We start from the raw sequence: 24,114 nt of genomic DNA, 5'->3' as shown, positions 1-24,114 counted from the left end.
GCTGTGTGCCTTGGGGTGCTCCACACGACAAGTATTCACATCTAAGGACAGTTTAGTCTTCAGGGAAGCCAACCTAAATGTTTTTAAATGTGGGAGGAAGCCAGAGTACCCGGAGAAAACCGATGCAAGCGTTTGGACATGTACGCCAGTAAATTCCACACAGGAAGTCCAAAATCCAGATTCGAAACCCAATCTCAGAACTGTGAGGCAGATATGGTAACCAGCACCACCATACAGCTATTAGATCCTGAGATCCATCCATGCATTTCCTGTTCCGCTTATCCTCACAAGGGTCATGGGCATGCTAGAGTCTATCCCAGCTAACTTCGGGCGAGAGGCGGAGTACACCTTGAACTGGTCGCCAGCCATTCACAGGGCACATGTAAACAAACAACCATTCACGCACACATTCACACCTAAGAGCAATTTAGAGTCCTCAATCAACCTGCAATGCATGTTTTTAAGATGTGGGAGGAAACCTGAGTGCCCGGAGAAAACCCACGCATGCACGGGGTGCACATGCAAACTCCACACAGGTGGGCTGGGATTTGAACCCTAGTCCTCAAAACTGTGAGGCAGATGTGCTAACCAGTCATTCACTGTGCCGCCAGATACTGAGATATTGTTCGTTAAAAAACAATCATACTACAATCATTAACATGAATGATAAAACTTGCTTTTTTAAGCATTATTTTGGATAATGTGAAATTATGAAAATAGTAAAAAAAAAAAAAACAAATGGGGACCAAGTTGTGCATCCTGGGGTGCGCCACGGATACAAAATGGCAGCAGTAGTTTGAAATATTTAATAAGTGAATGATTCAACACAAGTTTACTTCCATTATAAGGTGGAAATTCTGATTTTTTTGTGTGGGGGGGGGGGATAAAACTGGTTTGGTTTTAAAGGTTTTAAAAAGGAGGTGGGCAACCTAGGGCGAGTGGTCCATGCAGGGCTCCTCGCCGTAGTATTAAAAAAAAACCTAAGGGGAATTGTTATAAAATATATCCATAATATTGAACCCAATCATGGACGTTTGTTTTCTGTATTGTCATGAATGTAGTGTGGCCACGCCTCCTTCAAGCCGGCTTGGTCTCATTCCGACCAGACACATTACAAAAGTGTATTCAAGTAACGAGTATGAAATAATTTAGGTGTAGCGAGCTGTGACACTAAGCGAGACTCGGAGACCCCCTTTTCGTGTCTCTTTTTGGCCCCCAGCAACGGTAGGGGGGGGCGGGGGCAGGCTCCGCCGGCAGCCGCCCAATGAGACGCCCTCCCGGGCAGACGTCTCGGTTGGCGTTCGGCACGTTCGGAGGGTGAAGTGTGGCGAGCGTGTTGGAGTCACGACGCCACGCAGCTCGGCATGACCCGCAAGTGAATGCGTCACCATTTGGGTTTTTTTTTTTTTTTTCCTTTTTTTCTGGGATGACATGAGAGTGGACGTCATTCCCGCACCTCCACGCGCTGCTTTCTAATCCACTCGCTTCTTTTTTCTGGAGGTAACGACACTTGGGTTTTTTTTGGGGGGGGGGTGTTTGTTTTTTCTGAGCTACATAATTTCCCAGTTGTGTGTGTGTGAGAGAGAATTTAAATTCTGCAGTTGAGGAGCGTCGTGATCCCCCCCCCCCACCCCCTCTTGTATTTTTTTTGTCCTCCTGGCGTGTGCGTGGATGTGCGCGCGCCCGCTGACGTCGAGCCGCCCCACCACCAGCCGCCGCCGCCACACTCGGCGCGCTCCTGAGCGATGGCGTCCCCGGGCTTCTGGTCCCTAGGTGCGGGGGACAATTCGGGCAGCCGGAGCCCCAACACGCGTGAGTGCGCCGCGCGCGGCTTCGCGTGGGCCTCCATGGTCATTTTTTGATTCATTAGCATTTGAACCATCGTGTTGCGGAAGTTGCGTGACATTTTTGTGCATCCTTTCTTTTTTTTTCCCCCCTTAAAGTTGCGCGTATCTTTCTGTCTTGCAGCCCGGGCTTGGTGCCAGGCGGCGGCCCAGAAACTCTCCGGAGGGCTCGGATCCAAATTATGTGGTATGCTTCCAATTGGTGTTTTGTGTTTTTGGTGGAAGACAAGTGAATTTTCTCGAATTTAATTGAAACGATTGTGTGTGTGTGTCGAAGCGCTCCTGAACGTGGCGGAGGGCGACAAAGGCGGCGCCGAGCCCCCCGCCGCCACGCGGCAACCGGACGCCGCGGACGGCAGCTGCGGATGCAACAAAAGCTGCAACTGCACCAAAGACGCCGTCCGAGGCTTCTCCGACCTCTATTCAACAGGTATGCACACGTAAAAGCAAAAAGACAAATCCGCAGATGTCACGTGGAGACGCAAACAATTTCAACAGAAATAGGACGAGTGATTGTAGGCCTTTTTTTCTGCGCATTTTGGATGGTAAAATAGTTGCGCACCTGTTACGTGCGTCGTTACGCAATCGACCTTTATTAAAATGTATGACATGCCTTCGTTTTCAATTGGTATTTTAGTGTGCATAATTAATAAAAGGGACGCTTGATTTGAAGGTGTTTAGTTTACTGATGCTGCAGAGGTCACCTTGATTTATTTTTTTTCCCCCCGCGGCAAAAATAACGTGCAACAGATTCACGTTCCAGAAAAATCTATATGACTGAAATGAAACGACGCCTAAATGTGTGAATGTGCCCGTCCGTCCGCGTCCCAGACCTCCTGCCGGCCCTGGACGGCGACGCCAAGACGCTGAGCTTCCTGCAGGAGGTGGTGGACATCCTGCTGGCCTACATCGTGGAGTCGTTTGACCGCGACAGCAAAGTCATCGACTTCCACTACCCCAGCGAGCTGCTGCAGAACAACAACTGGGAGCTGCAGCACGAGCCCAGCACGCTGGACGACATCTTGATCAGCTGCCGCGCCACGCTCAAGTACGCCATCAAAACAGGTGAGCACACGCACGCTGGAATTGTTTCCACAGGAACACGTGCAAAATGCCCACATTGAAAGACTTTTAGTGTGGAAAATTACTCAACCAAACATTGTTCTAGGTTTTAGAAGGTAACATAGAAAATGAGGCCTGAAGGCTGCAAAGATAATGATCTGCGGATTTTGCCGTCACGTGCAGCTTTGGGCCCAAAATAACACACGCAAAAACTGGCAAACTAAATCAAATGAATGTTCATAACAGCACTGTTGTATGTAAAAATTAGACCAAAAAAATGTGTTATTCAGCCGAGATTTACCTTGCTTCCGTTTAAAAATATATTTGTACCCTTTTGCAGCCGGCTGACATAAAAATAAAAATGTTATTGATTTAAAATTTGAACCCTGAAGATGCGATTCTCACCTGAATTTAAAAGATCTTTTTTAATTGCCATTCATTTGCACGTACAAAATAATTAAATCCACAAAAAAATAAAAAAGTAGACAACAGCTACTAAAATATTTTCATGTCTGTGCTGGGAAATGTGAGTAAATATTGAATGGGGAATGAGACAAACAAATGGGGAGCAAGCTGTGTGCCTTGTGGCACTCCAAATGATTGGATGACCATATTCTCTTTTTTCTTTATTTCAACTGAGTTTGCTTTATATATATATATATATATCCCTGATGCTGATTTCGTCTTGTATGCAAAACCTGAGTTGCTACTATATGCAGAATGAATCTTGTTTCTATATTTGATCCAAAAATCAATCCGCTACAAACAAAAATACAAAATTTGATTAGAATTAAACCGCTTGATTTTTTTCACCATGTTTCATTTACATTGTCATTTATTTCAGCCCACAGCGACCACATGTACGTAAACTTAAGATGTGACTATTTATGTCTAATATATTTAATTGTTTTACCCAATTGCCCCGCCCCCCAGCCCACCCCAGGTACTTCAACCAGCTCTCCACTGGATTGGACATGGTGGGCCTGGCAGCTGATTGGCTGACGTCCACCGCCAACACCAACATGTAAGTTCAGGCTGCTCATCATCATTATCATCATTATAATCATCATCTTGCGTTCCATTTCCTGTTGTGCGCACATGCCGATAAGTGCCCCTTTTGGCCCCTTTTCCTGCCAAATGAACAAAAAGAAGTGAATTAGCCCCCTTCGCCCCCCCCCCATCATCCCCATGGGAACAAGAGAGGGAGAAAATTGCCTGTGAAATTAAATCCAGCGGCTCCATTTAGCGTGTGTCTGCTTTTGGGCTGATAAAGCCTCATGCAGCTTGTCAAACAGTCACACACCCCCCCCCCCCCCCCCCAAAAAAAAAAAAAAAATAGAGCGATAGACCATGGGCAATTAATTATAGCCTGAAAGGTCACACATTTATGGGCATGACTCGAAGTGTATTTTTTATGGCCCTTTTATGACTGGCCATGTTAACTCTCTCTCACTCAATACTTGAAAATACATTTTTGCATTATTGCAGCACGTTACATTTCTCATTAAATTTTCCCACGCTGTTTAAAGGGCTACATCTTTTTGCATTCATATAAGAAAGATATGGCTCGTAAAATAAACTCATTGGACACTTTATTAGGTACAGCTGCACAACTTAACCAATTTAAAAAATAGATATAAGGCTCTTCTATGTTTTTAATTGTGGTTATAGCTTACAAAACTGCACTGAGAGCTATTCCTAATATTTTGATGCTGCCATGTACAGATTATACAGATTATTATAATAATTATAATAATATAACAAACATGTTAATAAGTGTCATTCTAATTATGACGTCAATGTTTCATGGAGCTCTCGTATTGGAGCTTATTTGTTTGTGTAGCTAACAAATTGTGCCAGTGACGTCACCACGGCCGCCCTCAGGTTCACGTACGAGGTGGCGCCGGTGTTCGTGCTGCTGGAGTACGTGACGCTCAAGAAGATGCGCGAGATCATCGGCTGGCACGACGGCCGCGGCGACGGCATCTTCTCGCCCGGTGCGCATGCGCACACCCACATCGTCATTTGCATAGAGATGAGGTTCCCCCCCCCCCCCCCCCCCAAAAAAAAAAAAAAAGGTTTGAAAGTAGGCCAGACAATTAAAGCGGAACAATTGGGGAAACACACACACAACCAGACTTTTGAATTTTGTTTCAGTTTTAATCCTTTTATGATCATTGTAGAGGATTTCATTTGAATACATTGACATGCTTATATATAGGCTTTACAAATATATTAGACTTGTTTCGATATTTTATTAGTGATTGCAGCAGACAGGAAAGTTAAAAGGATCTGAATATTTTTAATTGGTGTGTATAAATAAGAATGCGTGTGTAGAATAATGAAGAGACCACTTCCAAATTTGAGTTTCTCTTCTATTTTGCTATTTCAAATCTGAACATGATCTAGAATACTGACCACATTCTCAACTAACAAACTCAAAAAGGCAATCTACCTCGAGGGTCAATGCTGCTTTTATTCTTATTATAATGTACGTCGATATTTGTAAAATTGGATGCTTCCATAGGGCTCCTCGGTTTACGACAACTATTTTCAGGTTACGAAGGGCACCCGTACGCGCAGTTAACGCCGTACTTACCGTTTTTTTCCTCTTTATTGTTTTATAGGTATGGCCTACATACAAAATGTTGACTTAATTGTGACTTTCCTCCTCTCCGTCGTAAAACGAGGAGGCTCCTGTATGTCTCTAAAAACGTCGTCAACTGCAGTTGTCCTTTTGTCGATCAGGTGGCGCCATTTCCAATATGTACGCCATGCTGCTGGCCCGCTTCAAGATGTTCCCTGAAGTCAAGGAGAAAGGAATGTCATCCGTTCCCCGGCTGGTGGCCTTCACCTCCGAACATGTAACACCTCAAATCATATTCTATCATCCTATTTTCACTCATTGCAATGACTTCACAGCGCTCATTTATTCACTGAGACGAACATTGTTTGTGTTTCACCTTCGTGTCAATACTCTCACATGACACACGACGATGATGATGATGTTACATGTTTCATATGTTCATATTTCCTAGAGTCATTTCTCCATCAAGAAAGGAGCAGCGGCTTTGGGCATCGGCACCGAGAGCGTCATCTGCATCAAGGCCGACCAAAGGTGAGCTCACTCGCTGAAATCGTATTCATATTTTTTTTTTTTTTTATTGCACCCACCCCGGCCACTTCATTAGGTACCGTGCCTACGATGTAAGCTCACTTTTGATTGACACGTAGTGCAAATGCTGAAAATGTGTATTTTGTCATCTTCGCTCAGCATGTTCTTTTTTCCACACATACTGAACGGCAATATTCACACATACACGCTTGCAATTATAATATGGAAACAACCAACAAAGACACACACAAAAAAAAACATTATCCAAGTGAATAGTGAACGGTATAAAAGATTATATAGAACCAAGTGGTTCTCCAACCTTTTACGCCAAGTACCACCTAAAAAAACAAACAAATACTTACCTCTCCAAGTATCATCATTATGACCCAATTTAAAATACATTTCCTGGTAGTAGTGTCGTAGGCCTAAGTGTTCATAAAAAGGTTTTATTCCGAAAGGTATTTCAAATATGATTGTAAGCCACAGTTAAGCACAGCTTAATTCTATTCAAATATATTGCACATAAATGTTAAATGAAAATTGTACCTCAATAAAAGTTTAAAAAGAAACAGTTTGAAAAGATTCAATGCAAATGGTTTGTATGAAAAAGTTCAATACAACTGAACTGCACTTGGATGGTGATTCTTTAGCGTACCACGAGAGGGAGCCCATGTACCACTAACCTAACCTAATCTCATCCTCCCTGTACTACTTGCAGCCACTAGAGCTCCTTACACACTCCTTAGATGCAAATTCAGTGAGAATAACATCCAGGAATAAAGCAGGGTTTTTTGGTGTTTTTTTTATAATTATTATTATTAATTTCATATGAAAAGCATCATTTTTGTTGGGTTTTTTTCCCAGCGGCAAATTGATCCCCGCTGACCTTGAGCGGCGAATTGTGGAGGCCAAACAGAAGGTGAGGCGCTCATCGCGATCCACATCCTGGAAGCAAACGCCATGGGATCACGTGACGTGTGACTCCTCCCACGCAGGGTTTCGTGCCGTTCTTCGTGAGCGCCACGGCGGGCACGACGGTGTACGGCGCCTTCGACCCGCTCGTCGCCATTTCCGACATTTGCAGGAAGTACGACGTGTGGATGCACGTGGACGTAAGTCGCCGCGAAGAAAGACGTCAACGTGGGGTTTGACAAAGGCGGACGACTGCTTCGCTTTGACCTACATCGCGGCCACACACGCGCGCGCAGATGAGAGCGCAGCTCATAAATCACCTCCTCCTCTCGACGGCCATTATTGACCTTCCTCCTCCGCCGCTTCTTTTTCTTCTTCCCCCTGAAGATGATTTAGTCCGCACTGCAACACCTCAATTAGGAGTGGAACATTTCTGGTAAATTTCTGGAAGGTTACCAGTACATTTTCAGATGAGGGATTTTGGAAATGCAGCGTTCCCTCGCTAGATTGGGGTTCAACAATTGCGGATTCAGTGCATTGCAGGTTTTTTCCCATATTGATGTCGCAGGATTTTGAGTGTGCTGTAATGTTTTTTACATTTTTTTATTTTTTTGAGTGTGGTCAAATAAACACTTCCTAGCCTAAAACATTAAAAAAAAAATTTTTTTAATGAAGACACATATTACAAGGAATAAAATGTACATAGTGTACAGTACTTCTGTTCATTACTTTATATTCAAGAGTTTCAATGGCGTTTTAGAGTATAGAAAGTGTTTATAAGGATATGGTAGAAGTTAATAAGAGTGTGCGGAAGTTTAAGAAGAGTTTGCGGAGGTTCATTCAGCTTTAAAATATGTATAAATAAACCCCAAAAAAATAATGCCCTTTGTGGATTTCATAGATTCCAGCGTTGCACTGATGATTCAGGAAAAGTGCTCGGTGTAATAATTGACTGCCCCCTATACGTCAAAATTGGAACTAAACCTTGATTTTGAGCAGTATTAAAACATAATTTAAAAGTTAATTTGCTTAAAATCTAAATGCTTTGTAGGTTTTTTTGCTTGTTGTGTAAGGTCATTTTAACCGTCAGTCGCAGATTTAGGCTTGAGGCTTTCTCCGAACTTGCCATTTTTACTGATGAAACTTCAACATGATGAAACTACAAATCCCACACTCGATTGAGTTTGAATTATGTATTGTTGTTGTTTTTGTCACGTTCAGGGTGCGTGGGGAGGAAGTCTGCTCATGTCCCGGAGACACCGGTGGAAGTTGGACGGCGTTGAGAGGCAAGTCTGCTGCTCTTGCTCGTACTCTATCGCCCTGACAGAAGGGTGCCAAAAAGTGGCCCACAAACATTTATTTATGTTTGACAACGGAAACAAAAATAGAACTGACTACAAACTACAGAGGTCAGAGTAAGTCACATATGAGCAAGTCAGATGGAAATCTCAAGCCTAAGTTCCATGTCCAAAAACTGGGAACTTAAGTCTGACTGGAGTCAAGTCATGAGAGCCGAGTCGCCCACCTCTGGCAAACGAGGCTAACGTGGCTAACTCTGGAAGCTAACAAAATGCCGGCTGTCGCCGCAGGGCCAATTCGGTGACTTGGAACCCGCACAAGATGATGTCGGTGCCGCTGCAGTGTTCTGCCTTGCTGGTACGCGAGGAGGTAAGTTTCCCGCTTTGGTCGTCACACTTTTATTCCGGAGGCTCAGCAAAGCCCGGAGGTTGCAAAAGTACTCACACCTGGTACTTAAGTACAAGTACAGATAGTTGACTGGTAAAAATAGAAATACTGCTTCAACTTTCAGACTTAAGTCAAACTGTTTTTTTTATTTCCATCCCTTTATTCAAAAACAGGACATCATTTGAAATTGACAGTGTAGAAAATGCACAAACATAAATTCATTATGATTCAGTGACTGGTTTGGCCCGTAACATACGTCCAAAAATCAGCAAAAAATGTTGATCATTGTTTCAAATATATTAATCAGTCTGCTTTCACGGAGGACTACTGAAATTGGCGAATACTCTTGAGAGACTGAAATTCTGAGCATTTGGACAATTTTAAGTTAAACAATGTAGTTGTTGATTAATATATCAATCAAAATAGTTGTTGATTAATCGATGAATTATTGCACGACAGCAACTGACTGGCGCAAGACAACGAAATCGCCACAAATCATTCTTGCCAGCCAACAACAAACTATTGTCTGAAAGGAACGATAAATTAAATGTTGCGTAATCATCCACCCAGTTTGAAAAGACGTAACGAGACGATTTTGTCAAAGTCAGGAGTAGTGAGTATAAGTGAAGCAGTGAAAAATCTATTTTGTCACATCACACCACTGACGGAGCCACACCCCCTCCCCCTCGTCCCACGGCGCCCCCCGCAGGGCCTGATGCAGAAGTGCAACCAGATGCAGGCCTGCTACCTATTCCAGCAGGACAAACACTACGACCTGTCGTACGACACCGGCGACAAGGCGCTGCAGTGCGGGCGCCACGTGGACATCTTCAAGCTGTGGCTCATGTGGAGAGCCAAGGTGAGGCGCTTGCGGGAGCGATGCATCATGGGAATATGACACCAACCGGCACTTTTCACAGGGTACCGTCGGCTTCGAGGCGCAGATCGACAAGTGTTTGGATCTGTCCGAGTATCTGTACAACAAGATCAAGGACAGGGAAGGATACCAGATGGTCTTTGACGGAAAAGTACGTACACATTTTTGGGTCTTTAAGTTAAGCTTTGAAAAGTTGTTAGGGTGTCAGAAATGTTATGATCTTTATGGGACATGATGTACTTACACAGTATTATAATAAGTTGGAAGGTGCACAGTGGTTGTCTACGATCATGCAATTCGATTTGTAATTGTACATAACTTTTTTCTATCATGTTTGCCCCTTGTTGCTAGGGAGAATTCAGTGATAGACCAATGAAAAAACAGCCACTCTTGCTTGAATGACAAATGTATTAGATTATAATAGTATATATTATTATTATTATGCTCACTCGTGAAAATTGTAAGATATGTATTGGAAATTAGCGCACTTTGCTGGATCCAGTAGGGCACTGTTGCTCATACAGTATGTACTCTGTATGACATATAAATGACATATCGGAAAGAGAAGAATGGTGAGATTTGGTGGGGAAGTGTTTGACGTACAGTATGTACTCGGTATTAGGCTACGTTCACACTGCAGGGCATGATGCCCAATTTGGATGTTTTTATGAAGCCCATCTTTTGATGTAGTCGTCACTAAAAACAAGTGCGGCTTCTACCATGGACGGAAAGCGTCCGTGACGTCACATTGCGCGTGTACGCAAACACGAATCGCCGTGTTGATGGAACTAAATATGGCCCTTCACGTAGGTGTCGTCATGATGCACTTGTGGTAATTTCAAGGATTTTGCGCAACCCGAGCCAACATTTTCTTATATTTATCAGTTCTAAGTCGTCTTCTTTTCACCACTGACTGTTTTCTGCTCATTTGTCCGCCATTGCCGTTTTGTGACTTCTGTCTGTTTTGTCGAACAATTGTGACGTTTGTGACGTATGGGTCGGATGCGTGCCCCAGGAGCGTCCATACTCCACTTGTGTCAGATACATATGCGATTTCTATCCACATATGCGAGAGGCCTGGGAAAATTAGAATTGACCTGCAGTGTGAACATATGTTAGATTTAAATCACGTATTAGAAGGAGAAAAATAATGCCATGTGCGCGATCTGGCTGGTAACTGACTCTCCATATTTCTTCTGTATTAAATATAAATTACATGTTGGAAAGAAAGGGAAAATAGTGCCATCTTTGCAATGTGGCGGTGCGCTGTCTCTCATATGTACTCTGTATTAAATAGAAATTACATATCGGATAATAGTAGTATCTCGCGTCCAATATCTGACGTTTGCTTTTTATTAAATATAGAATACTTACTGGGACAAAGAACGATGGTGAGATCTGTATTAAGTATAAATTAAGTATTGGAAAGAGAAAATAGCACCATGAGTTGGAGCTGCTGGGTGACTGCCTTACGTGTAAATATATACTGTATTAAATATGGACAAATATGGAGATGTGGTGGTCTGTCATGGCTTTGTTTGAAAAGGCATTTGGGACCCCTGCGTCCATTATGTGTAATGAAAGCACAATTAATTGCTGATCTGCATGTGAATGGCGTCGTGTCACAAATACGCTCCATTGAGACGAGGACAACAAAAGCGTGCGCGGGTTATGGCAAGAAGGACGGCCATCTCACAAAGATGCAAAAATGCCTCCGGACACCCGCCTGGCACTCATTTGCATTACAAAATGAAAGGGAAAAAAAAATCAGCATTGTTTTTTTTTTTTTTGCAGTTCTAATTTCATTTGAGTGGTGCTTATTTGTGTTGGTGCAGCCTCAGCACACCAACGTTTGCTTCTGGTATCTCCCGCCTGGGATGCGCTACATGGATGACACAGACGAGAAGAAGAAACGCTTGCACAAGGTGACTGAGTGGACATCACACCAAGTCGAAAATACTTGTAAATCATTGTGCACAAATTAGATATAATACATGTAAAGGTCACAGCGGGAGGGAGTCAGCATTTGAAGTCTGATCATTGACATTTCGGACTAACACATGATGCTACCTTTAGCATCTCTTAGGGATAAATTTTAATGATTTATTTTGGACAGTTTTTACGCAGTTGATTGACAGTTTGATTAATTTAAAGATACCCTGTTGAAGCTAAAGTTAACCAGTGTATAGTAAAGCTAAAAGTAATCACCCTCAGGGGAGCTGTAGCTAATTTGCTAATGCTAATGTAGCATTCACGACTTAAAAAGAATATATGATTTAATTTTCAGTACATGATTAGCCTCCTTGCCTAGGACTCTAAAAATGGTGGCTAACACACAAGGGGACTTAACGACAAAATTAGCATGACTCTTTAATGTCAGATAAATTGTAGTCTATAGTATTTCTAGGAGTCGGTTGCACTGGTTCCAGAACTAACCAGCTCAGTTATATACACACTATAAACTGCCCTCACATTCATGTGTAGACCTGCGGCTAAGTTGTTATTGCTAATTTACCGCTTGCTCCTTGGCTACTTTATATGAAGCTGTATAATTAGTAAAGTACTCAACCCTAGAAGATGTCTGAGAGGCCGTTAGCATGGTGATCATTTAGCAATAAGAGTCTGTTCATTGACAATTAAGACAAACAGATGATGCTACATTGTTCGCATTTTGTTTATTCAATAGTACTGCTGTGAATTCAAATCAAGCCTTGTTGTTGAATTACACTTTTCCACCCGTGCGATTTGGAAACTTGCCACCTATTCCCTCACCTATTTGCGGTTTTTTGTTTTTTTTTGCGATTTCTAAAATAGCCTAAAATGCCACACGATGACACCAAATCCCTGTCTAAATAGGAAAGTAACACATTTGGTCCAAGGAAGTATGTTAAAGTGATGCATCTTGACACAGAGAACTTTAGCAGCTAAGTTTAGCCTTGGTTGTTACGGCGAGTCATTGCCACATGTTTGCATGCACTTAGGGTGCATTTATTTTGAAAATGAAATCGTATTAAAACCATTCATTTTTCAGTGTGGTGTTATGACTTTGAAATGAAATGAAAGTGTTGTGGCCTGTGACGAACGCGTGACTTTTTGCGTGCTGCAGGTGGCGCCAGTGATCAAGGCGCGCATGATGGAGTACGGGACCACCATGGTGAGCTACCAGCCGCAGGGGGACAAGGTCAACTTCTTCCGCATGGTCATCTCCAACCCGGCCGCCACCTTCCAGGACATCGACTTCCTCATCGAGGAGATCGAGCGTCTGGGCCAGGATCTCTAACTCGCTATGCTTGATTTCCTTCCAAAACTCACAGTATATTTGCCATTTTCAAGTTATATGCAGTGAACCCCCGTTTATTGGATAAGTTCCAGACCCACCCGCAATACAGAGATACTATAATATTTTGATTGTTGTTTTACCCCTGCCACATGCTTAATACGCATTTAATCTTAGCAAAACATACTTTTCAAAGTACAGTTGGTAATTCACTTCTTGCAGATTCACATATTCACAAATGTTTGGGGGAACCTGTCCGTTATTATGTTATTTGCTGTTTTTTTTTGCTCATGCCAAAGTCCTATCTAATACAAAAGTCATGCTTTGCTGCCATCTCGTGGCATCCATTGGCAGTTATAAACCTTTCTGCGGGGGAAATTGGTGGATTTCCACTATTTGTGGCATGGCCCAATCCCCGAACACTTCATTCTTTAGTACCTGTTTCCACTCTCTCGCTGTCAAGAAACGGAAACTATTGTATAACATCGCTTTGAGGAATCGAAAAGATCAGCTCGCACAGATTTCCAAATAAGAGGCAACTGTGCTTGCTTCAAGCTGTTTATTTGTCACTCCCAGGTAAGGTTTACTGTGAAACTGACACATTAAGAAAGAGAGAATTCGAAATTGTATATTGAAACACCAAAATGCAAAACTGTACATATAATAACAGAAGGCCGCTAGCTTAATGCTAACATAATGCGAAACACCGTAGCCTGGCTAAAGTAAAATTAGCATTAGCATGCGTCACGCTGCATCTTTTCCAGTGGACTCTAATGTTGCCCGGCATGTTGTAGCACAACGTGGTACTACACTGAAGGCGCATAACTCTAAATTCGGACTGTACACTGTGAAAACCCATGAAAAATTATCATGAAAAAAAATGGCGATATAAAACGATAAACGATGAACCGCGATATTCCTGGGGTTCACTGTGTATATATATTTATATATATATATATATATTATGTATGGTAGCTTTACTGTGGACTGATGCGGTCCAAAGCTTTGTACAAGTGCTTCTGTCTGCCTTTTTCCGCTAGTGTCGTCCTAACAAACAAACATGTGATAATCGGTGTATTTGCTGTGCTAATACGTGATATGTGTAGTAAGTCCATGATGATTAATATTTTGATTATTTTTGTAAAAAAAAAAAAAAAATATTTTTTGACGGCGATGTGGTAATGTGCCGAATTGTCTGTCCATTTGCGTAAATCTCATTTGTAAGTAATTTTCAAACAAAGCACTTGGCCTTCCTTACCTCAACGTAATCGAATGCCATCGCATCTCACCCTAGCGCTAGCCCCATGGCTAATTTGCTAGTGGTAATCTAGCGCTCGCGACTTCTACCCTCAAAAAGTGATGCCGTACAAATAGGAACCGAGTGAATCAGTGGTATGAAACACGTCTATGCTATTAGCTTAGCGGTGCATTCTAAACATGGTGTCTAATGTGCAAAATGATTTGATTGTTAGCGCAAAATTAGCTCCAAACAATCATTTTTTTGCCAGGTTTGTGGCTATTTCCAACATTTGGTAGCGCTGGGTCCAAAACTAGCTAGCTAGCTCAGAAATGCGTTATCAAGCGCTTGCGACTTCAATCTACCAAAGAGATGACATACTTTTAGGGGCCAAATTAATTAAGGATGTTAGACAACATGATCACATGGTAACTAGCGCTAAAGAGTTGGAACCCTGGTTTCAGAACAAGCTAACATTATGAAATTTCAAATAAACGTAACACAAAAAGCCCTTCACTTTCTTTACCTTGGCATAATTGACTGATTATCATTACTCGATTAGCAGGAAGGAATCTAAACATGGTGGCTAATATTTCACTATTTTAGCTACTAAATTAGCGTAAAACTATCATTCCAGCCAAATTTAAGGATATTCTAAAGAGGCGGTAGTGCTGGTTCTACAACTAGCTAGCTCAGAAAAGTGTAATTGACTGTTTTCTCATGCCACATACTCTTCCTGCGGCCAACTTGTTAATGCTAATGCACTTCTCGTGACTTGGGTGCTTTTAGTGATGACGTCCAAATAGGAACCGAGGGAACCCAGGATGTTTAAAGTGATTGTACGGGAGATTTTAAGATTGTGATTAACTTCATGGCTAATGTGGAAATCAAAACATGGCGGCTAACATTCAGCTAAGGCACAAGAGGACAGTTAGCGTAAAATTTGTGTAAAACTATCATTTTAGCCCATTAAAAAAAAAAATTCTCTCAGAGTTGATAGCACTGATTCGAGACCTAGCTAGCTTAGAAAGACGTCATTTTTCACATCCCGCGTGCTTGCCCTACAGCTAATTTACTAATGCCACTGTAGCGCTTGCAATTTGCCTGCTTTAAGTGCGGACGCCCAATCAGGAACTGAAGGAATCCAGGATGTTTAAAGTGCACTAATACTTGGACAAAGATGCTGTTTTTATTTAGTTATTTTTTAGCCTGTAGCATTGCTAACCGTAGGCTACCTGCTAACAGAGGCCACAGTAATCCAATACAGGAGCTTTATTACAGCAAATATTTTTGCCGTAGTGGTATTAGTTTTTTTCAGGGGGAGCGATCCAATTGTTAAAACGTCAATTTTCCAAATGTCCCCCTTAATACTGAGGATGACAAAATTTTATTCTATTAAGTTGTGTATTGAAATGAAAAAATAATAATATTGTGCCCACTGAATACTTGCGGTGCAGACTACATTCTGGCACCATCAATCTAGTACGGTTTCTAGATTGAATATATTTGGCGGGAAAAAGGCACTAGTACACTTGTTCCTCCTTGATTGATTCGAAAGGAATTTTGATGAAATGATTGATAGTAAGAAAAGCACAATTATCTCCACACTCATTCACTTTTGACGCTCAATCAAATGTAAATAGTGCTGGGGGAGGTGTATGTAGTACTTGTATATAAGATGTATAACCAGAGATTATTTGTGACATTAACTCTCAATTTTTTTTGCAGGGGTGGGCAAAGTATTATATGAGTTATTTAAAATGTCTGGTTTTATTCATTTATCCCACTATGCCTTGTCACTGGGATAAACAAAATCAGTAAAAATAAGTTATTTGACAGTTACTTTATTGAATAATTGGCTAATTAATTACAATTGAATACATTATAAATAATTATAAGAATTATTATTATTTTACTGTTAAAAATAATTTCACATAGACATTTGACCTTTTTTATTTTATGAGCTGGCTCATTTGTCCCAAGTTAAAAATCTAATGTGACCCTTGAACTTAAAACTTTGACCTGCCCTCCCGTGATGTAGTGTCAACTTGAATGTATTTTCATCCCGTGTGTGTGCGTGAAGGAGTGTGTGTGTGCTGTTCCTCGTCGTGGTGACCTTTGTGAGCCGGGAAGCACTTTTTGTTGTGACACGTGATGGTTTGTGTGTTTGTGGCGTATTTTTGCTGCCTTATAGTCCAACTTTGCCAGTATTGTCTATAGATCATACCACCCGACACACTTATGCTCTCGTGTGGGGCTTTTGCACTTTTGCCTACACACACTCTCACACAAACTATATATATATATATATATATATATATATATATATATATATATATAGACACACACACACACACGAGCCTATGATGTGCAATGTCGTTGTTCCTTAATGAGGGTGACAAATGTGCTTATAAGTAACCTTGAATGTGCAATCAACAATAATCTGTTTTATTTTTTTTGTATTCAGCAAAACCTCCAAAGGGAAATTTGCCCCAAAAAATTAAGAATTTGCCTCAATGAAACATAAATGTCTCTAAAGCAAATCACGTATAAGATTAAAATGTATTTAAAATTGTACCAAACTAAATGCTAAAAAACAGTTCTCAAAGATTAAATGCAAACGTTTTGAAGTTAAAAGTTAAATACAACTGAACTCAACTCAACAGATGGACTGGATTTTAAAACTGCAACATTAAACAGTTTCAACATTCAATTCAGTGATTCTGTGGCATACCACTAGAGGGAGTCCGTGTACCACTAGTACACTAATACCACACTTTATTACCCAGCTAGTTCATCAAGCAGATGCTAACTGTAGCATGTAGCTTAATGTCTTTCCGTCACCTGTCGCTTAGGCGTCTTCGAAGGCTGTGCAATTTTACGTTATTTGGGTATTTTTATTTGCTAGTCAATATCGATACTCTGTAATAGCATGTAGCTGAAAAGCTAAATAGCTACTTACTACCTTCTCTTTATACTGAAATTATACACAATTAGCCTGTACATTTAAAAGATTTACAACATGAAGCGTGTTTCCACGTGTACTAACCTTTTTCTGAAAAACACACCTATTTGCTTTCTATAAAGTCAGGGGAGGAGCTTCATTCGGCGAGGCCACCTCCTGTGTGATCTAAAAGTTGTGCTTTACCGCCATCTTGTGGCATCTATTAGGAACTACCAAATCGCACACTGTTAAGTTTAGTGTTGCACTTTGGAGGTTGTGCTGTATTTTTATTTTTTCCGACACTTCGACATGGGCGGCACCCGACCAAGAAGTTTTGGCGCCCGCTAATGGCTAACCGAAAACTTTAGCGTGCGTTAACGGCGGCACGCTCGCGCTTCCAGCTGGGCTCCCTTTGCACGTGCATGCATGCGCTTCCTCGCCTTGCCCTGCTTACTCTGTGGGATGTTGCGCCTCCTATATATGCACATATATATATATATATATCTTTACGTATCTATCCACGTCTATCTAGTATCTATCTATGCTATATTATCTATATTCAAGTCAGTGTGTGGCTTTGTAAGTAGCTGGTCCAGCTTGTAATTGTCGTGTTTGGGCTTCGTTTGTGTTTCTATCCGTGCCGCCAGCATGCCGATTTCGCCACTACGCTCTGTCTTCTTCTTCTGCCTTTTCTGTCGCTTCTGCCTGCGTGTCACATTATATTCTCGCTGCATGTCCTCTTCCATGGCTGGCCGGCCGGCCGCACTCTGCCTCCGTATTTAACCTCTCTCTCTCTTTGGCCCGGGGGGCCTCTGGCCGCAGCGAGTCGTCGCCGCCGTTCGGGAGTCTCGACGTCGTGTCGGATGTTTTGTTTCAGGATGGACATTTGAGCCCTTGAAGCAGGAAATATTGATCGAATCCTCATTATTTGCTACTGTAAGCAATTAATAAGCCTTCATTGACACTAGATAATATGGTGGAAATGTATATTCTGTAAAGTGATGTGCTGGAGTCAACATGCATTTGTCCTGAAATATGTATTACTCTTTGGCGAAGAAAATATAGGAATAAATATTGTAAGTAATCCAAAACATAAATTGTCTTCCTTTTACCTGCAAAGCCTTTTTATGTCGCGCACACAATCGGAGACATTATGGGACTCGCGTTGAACAAAATAAGACACGAAACAATGGGACATCAAAGTGGACAAACATTTTTTTTGGGGGGGGCTGAGGAGAAAATTGTTGTAACTATATTAGAATTAGTCTTCATTTTCGAGATTTTTTTTGAAGAGCCAGAATTTTACAGGAATATTAATTTTAATATATATTTATTTATTTTAATAATATTTCTTAAGAATTTGATTTGGGAGGAGTCAAAATTACATCATTAAAGTTGTATTTTTACTATTATATTGGAATTTTCTTCTTTGAGAAAATAATTATGACGAGAATAAACCTGGATTGGAAAGAATTGCTTTTAAAATTAATCTTACAAGAATAAAGTCTTTTTTCAGACAAGCATTTGAGAAATGCATCAGATGGAGAAATCGTGAGATTTTTTTTTTCAGGAAAAGTAAAAAGTTGGAATCTTACCAAAATAAAGGTTTCATTTGTGATGACTTTTTTTTAGAGAATTCTTTTTATTCTTGTGAGAATAAAGCTGTATTATATATCTAATTTTAAAAAGGACTCATACAATATTTTTTCTATTTTAATCTTAAGGCATCACAAACATTTCATTCTTTGTTTGATGTTTTTCTTCCAACAAAAAGCATTGTGTTTCGTTATTTAGTGTCCAAACGGAGAAGCTGTTGTGTGTGACGTCATGAGCGAGCTGGCGAAGTCTCATGTTGGTGACGTCTTCATGCTAAACGCGAGAAGCGGGACACCGCGAGAGACTGCGCAATTTCCGAAGACGAAACATGGCGGCGCCTCTTGCGAAGACCCAAAAAAGCAGTAACTACACGACAAACTTTCTCTTTCATAAGCCTTTTACAGAAGGGGTTTTTCACCTGGTTTTGCCCGTCTTCACCAGCTTCGCTAACAGCGACAACCAAAAAGGACCCGGCCGACAGTTAGGTCAACGCCAACCTGTCCATCATGGAGAATCCAAGGAGAATCTGAAGAGGAAGAAGGCAGATTCGTCCGCTTCGACCGAAGATTTACTCGGCTCACCAGTGAGTGTTAGAGGTAAAAAAAAAATTAAAAAAAAAAGAACAAAGAAAAGTCGTGGCCCAGGTTTAGCGTGCCAACCGTTCAAACCTCTATTACCTGGTTATTTTATTCTGGTTCAGGTGAGAGAGAGGTGAGAAGTTTAGCAATCCATCCATACATCCATTTTCTTCTGTTTATCCGAGGTCAGGTCGCGGGGGCAGTAGTTTAGCAGGGACGCCTAGACTTCCCTCTCTAAGTTTAACTCTTTATTCGAAAATACAGAGGCAAACAATAAGGTTGGTTAAGGTTCAGCGCTGAGCTCTCCCCCACGTTGCTCGGAGTAGCGTCCATAGAAAAAAGACAGTGGAAGCTTAGGTTGTCGTCTTTTGTGGCCATTCATTTGTGAGGAAAGAATGGGATGACATCTTGAAAGTCTATGACTCCCCAACCATATTCCCATCTATGCTGTGGGAAACCGGGAAATCTGTCATGAGAGGTCGAATCCTATCATACTCTTCGTACAGCTAAAAATAAATTAATTTTAAAAAATAAACTCAGGGGAAAAAATTAAACCACAGAAGAGTATGCAATCCAACAGTCCCTCTCTCATTCTTTTAATCTAAACCTGAGCTCTGACTTGACTTCCCCGGAACTCAAAAACTGGAATAATTCTGGTCCAGAACAGTTGATCCCCGAATAAGAGTGACCAGTGTGCTTCTGCGTTGTGTTGCTTTGAATGATGCTGTGACACTGGGACCGTTTTGGAGATGATCTACGTTTATTCTGACAAAATAGACAACAGGCAGAACCTCCATGTGAATCGTACTGTCCACTCAAGCTCCAATACAAATAAAATGCAGATACAAATATTGAAAACTCAGAAGTTCGTTCGGTTTGTCATTGCGTCAAGCTAGCGATTCTCAACTGTTTCTACTACTATTTGGAAATGCAACTCTGTTGACATGTACCCATTATAAGGCAGGCAAAGACATAACAATAACATTGAGACCAGAAAGACATATAATAAACAAAGAGAAACATTAGGATGTTTCAGGATCACCAACTGAATGAAATAAGGTCACCCACCTCTCCGACAGGAGGATTGTCCAAAAGGGCAGAAATTTTGAGGTCAACTTTGGGGGTGTGTATTATACATCGGTGTGCATTATACATGAGAAATTACGGTAACCATTAGTAAAAAAAAAAAAAAAAAAAATATTTAGAAAATCTAGGGAATTGTAGCTATTGCGGAGAAACAGATAATTAAGCTGCGTTTGCATCAAGTGGGAGTGGAAATGTAGAAAGTCAGGATTGAGCGAGCAGGTTAGGTTCAAAGAGTTGGAATTCCTCGTACCTGACTCTTTGAAACTTTGAAAGTGATTGATCAGGCTTCCCTTCATCTGAGGGTTAACTTTCTGGGTTTCCACGTAACTTGCTTGCTGGAATACCGCCCACATGTTTGCAAATGTCTTATTTTGATTCGACACAAAGATAATCAGTCTGCTTTCGTGAAGGATGACAGAAATCGGAGAATATTTACTGTTGAGAGGCTGAAAGTCGACTAGTCAGGGGGTAACTGGACAGGCCTCCTGGTGTGCGCTGGTGGTGGATTCGCTCATGCTCCACGGTGCTGGCGTCCGCGTTGGTTCCCCGTTCTGGCTGCTAGTGGGGGACGGTGGGGCCCCCTGTCGCTACTCGGGCCTGCGTCCTCCTCTTCTCTCCTGTCCTTGTGTCCGGCTGCAGTCGCCTCCACCCCTTCTCATGGGGGGGGCGGGGGATACCCTGCTGACAGTGTCCACCTCCCACACTCTGGGGTAGGTAGCGGGCGCTGGCTGGGATTTGGGGGGTTTCAGGGGGGCGGTACTGCGGGGCTGGGTGTGACGGTCCTCGATCCCTGTGGTTGTCCCGCCGGGTGGACCCGGCCTGTAGGGGCCACGCCTCTTAATCACCCAGTTAGCACACACTCGGACCATTCACTGTAAATAAATACTCTTTCACTAATCACATCCAGGCACACACACATACTCGGGGTTTCTTCGGGGGCTGGTGCGGGGTCGGAGAGATGCGGGCCTCGAACCGGGATTCAGTACATCAATGTTGGTTTCCGGTCTATACGCTTTGCTCTTTCGCCCTGACTGTCCCCCAGGGCTTTTAATGCAGTACACACAACCATCCCCATTTTTTAAATGTACTACATACACTTGTTTCTGGAGGATGGTGGGGTTTGGGTCAGGGAAGGTTTGGCTGCGGGGCAGCAGTGCCTTCCAGATTTTACTGGACTACACCACTCAGGGGTCACCTATACACAGGGTAGGGCCAATGACTGCCAGTCGGGACCTTGCAGTCATACTAACGGGGCGGGAGGTGGATTTCCACTAGGTTCATGGCAGTGCTGCTAAGGGTGGGCCCCCTCTGGCTGGATGGCTGCAAGGGTTGGGGGCTCCCATCTCATTCCCCGTGGCTGCTCTCTGGGGTGGCCCCCTCGTCCATATCAGCTCTCCTTTCCACCAAGTGGGGGACACTGTCTCACTGACTGAATTTTTCAAATCATTGTCCACACACACACTTTGTACAATCTGCTCTCTCATATCTTCGCTGACATTCACAAACACGATGTAATCCAGCAGGATGAATTCCGAGTGCTTGTGCAAATGGCCGTCGTGCTACATCCTTTAACATGAGAAGAATGTTAGTAACAAACACTGCAAAGCGTGTGAATGTGTGTGCGTGCATGTCATCATGTCATCTCACTCTTGAGATGGTCACGAAAGTTCTTCTCATCCTCCTCCGACCAGTTGTGGGGGACGTTGCAAACCAAAGACACATCTGTCACAAGCCGGTGGGAATGTCGATTTGTGATGACGAGCGAAAAGACGCTTACGCTGCCTGGTGATCGAACCCCACCAGGTGGAACCTCTTGATCCAGAACGGTGGTTTTTGGAAATCAGGAAGGGGGTTGGGGGGGGGATGGATGCTCACCAGGGGCGGGTGTGGTGCCAACTGGTGCCGGCCGGAAAAATTTAAAATGTTGTCATTGAATTTTCAAATAATCGTTCACACACACTTTGTACAATCTCCTCTTACTTGTCTTCACTGACATTTAAAAACTCACCGTAATTCAGCAGGATAAATTCAACTTGCTGGTAGAGGTCCAAAGGCTTGTTGACCAGCTCTACCTGGCACCATAACTTCTCCTCCCACTACACCGCATACATCTGAATTGAACACACACACATGGATCTGATACAATTGGATGAGTGAAGCTGACCTCTCCCCTCATGCTGATGTTCCCGTTTCACGCCTTTGCCGTACATCACGCACAAAGTTGTGGTGATGTCCCAGGCGATGGTCCCGTTCAAGCAAGGTTCAAATGCACGATGGGCCCCTGAACTGCCATGTTGGAAAGAGGGATGCACACACTTAGAAATTACTTTTACAAATTATTATTATTATTTTTTAAACCTGTCCTGCTCTGCAGAGTGGAGGATCAGGAAACCTTTTCATGGCAGAGCATTTTTTCTGTGCAACAGAGAATTAATTGTTGCTTGTGTTTTGTTTGTATTACAATGGATATTTATTGAAAGAATTGCAGTTGGGCAGAACGACCGCTGGATGGCGCCTAATACCATTGAACGTACATTAACTAATGCGTGCAATCCAAGCAGGTTTACTGCCTACACAACTTGCAACCATCCATTCTCTGAAGTGCTTATCCCCGCGAGGATGGCGGGCGTGCTGGCACCTATCCCAGCTGACTCGAGGCGTCGTGCACCCTGAACTGCTCGCCACCCAATTGCAGGGGACGTAGAAACAACCAACCAGAACCTACCATGCATGTTTTGGGGATGTGGGAGGAAACTCCACAGTTTCAACCCGGGTCCTCAGAACGGTGAGGCAGATGTGCTAAACGGTCACCCACCGTGGCGCCCTACACAGGCCTTAACATTTGTCTATTATTTTAGGGAGGAAGTGTCTACCACTGCCACCTCAAGCACTTTTACGGTGCACCTTTTTTACTTTTTTTTTTTTTTTTTTAGAACGAGAATTTTTAATAATCAATTTTACTTACATGGAATAACCGCACAACAAGTGGTTGGATCGCCATGGCCATAACTATGCTCCCTAAAAACAAATGCAATCACACTTCTTCAATACGCCAATCCAACAGTGTCATGTTGTGGATTTCCGGGTCTGCGAAGCGCGGCCTCACCCGGATGAATTTCGCTTCTGTCGACCGGGAGCAAAGGAAAACGTCAGTATACAAAGTATTTGGGCTAAGATAGATTTCTCGAAAAGGCTACGTGTCATAACGGCTGTTTTCAAAGTCAGATTAGCTAAAACGCGCTCCAAATTCTCGGTCACAAGCTCATAAAGTTTCGCATCTGTGGGCGTACTCTCAACGACCACTCCTTGGCTTTGATTGGCTCACTGGTAGGGAAGAGATTTGAAGGGCAATCATCGCTGACTCTCTTTCTCGCTCGTATAGTCTTCTGCTCTCAACGGAGACAGCAACACTGCCGCCTACTGGATGGAGGCAGGGAGGGCCTTCCCACACGTGTGACTATTCTCAACGTGTGCGTGTGTCTTCGTGTGTGAATATCTTGAAAACTGCGCTATGTTCGTCCATCCATCCATCCATTTTCTGAGCCGCTCGGGTCGCCGGGCGTGCAGGAGCCTAATACAAGCACATAGAAATAACTGAGCGAGCAAGAGCAATGGATAAAAAAAATAAATAGTGTACTCACCAGCAAAGTGATATCAAAGTTAATAACACAACTAATAACATGTTGGCGTCCCAGAGAAACTATTATCAATTGCCTCACCTGGTTTTAAAACATCCATCCATCCATTTTCTGAGCCGCTTCTCCTCACTAGGGTCGCGGGCGTGCTGGAGCCTATCCCAGCTGTCATCGGGCAGGAGGCGGGGTACACCCTGAACTGGTTGCCAGCCAATCGGTTTTAAAACAAAGACGCTAAAAATATATATAAAACCTCATCTCATTT

General features: G+C 42.6%; 1 protein-coding gene and 1 long non-coding RNA gene across 3 annotated transcripts; one reads left to right on the top strand and one right to left on the bottom strand.

Moving 5' to 3' along the window:
* The first annotated feature begins 1,135 nt into the window (after positions 1-1,135).
* gad2 (glutamate decarboxylase 2) lies at positions 1,136-18,051 on the top strand. Its single transcript, XM_061758747.1, has 16 exons — positions 1,136-1,812; positions 1,969-2,031; positions 2,122-2,274; positions 2,676-2,909; positions 3,840-3,930; positions 4,791-4,903; positions 5,655-5,770; positions 5,945-6,024; positions 6,886-6,940; positions 7,017-7,133; positions 8,155-8,219; positions 8,523-8,601; positions 9,329-9,478; positions 9,540-9,647; positions 11,332-11,421; positions 12,603-18,051. Exons 1-16 carry the CDS (start codon positions 1,746-1,748, stop codon positions 12,774-12,776), a joined length of 1,755 nt encoding a protein of 584 aa, XP_061614731.1. The 5' UTR covers positions 1,136-1,745; the 3' UTR covers positions 12,777-18,051.
* A 1,835-nt stretch (positions 18,052-19,886) lies between these two features.
* On the bottom strand, positions 19,887-23,584 carry LOC133470227 (uncharacterized). Of its 2 annotated transcripts, XR_009785915.1 has the most exons (5): positions 23,321-23,584; positions 23,180-23,232; positions 22,223-22,500; positions 21,862-22,110; positions 19,887-21,780 (listed from the first exon to the last, which is right to left on the bottom strand). It is a non-coding gene; the product is annotated as an uncharacterized LOC133470227 (long non-coding RNA). The 2 variants fall into 2 exon arrangements; XR_009785914.1 differs by having other exon boundaries at positions 23,180-23,584.
* Positions 23,585-24,114: the final 530 nt, after the last annotated feature.

This window comes from Phyllopteryx taeniolatus, chromosome 20, assembly GCF_024500385.1.
Source record: "Phyllopteryx taeniolatus isolate TA_2022b chromosome 20, UOR_Ptae_1.2, whole genome shotgun sequence".
Taxonomy (NCBI): Eukaryota; Metazoa; Chordata; class Actinopteri; order Syngnathiformes; family Syngnathidae; genus Phyllopteryx; species Phyllopteryx taeniolatus.
This window is presented reverse-complemented; position numbering and strand designations above follow the sequence as displayed.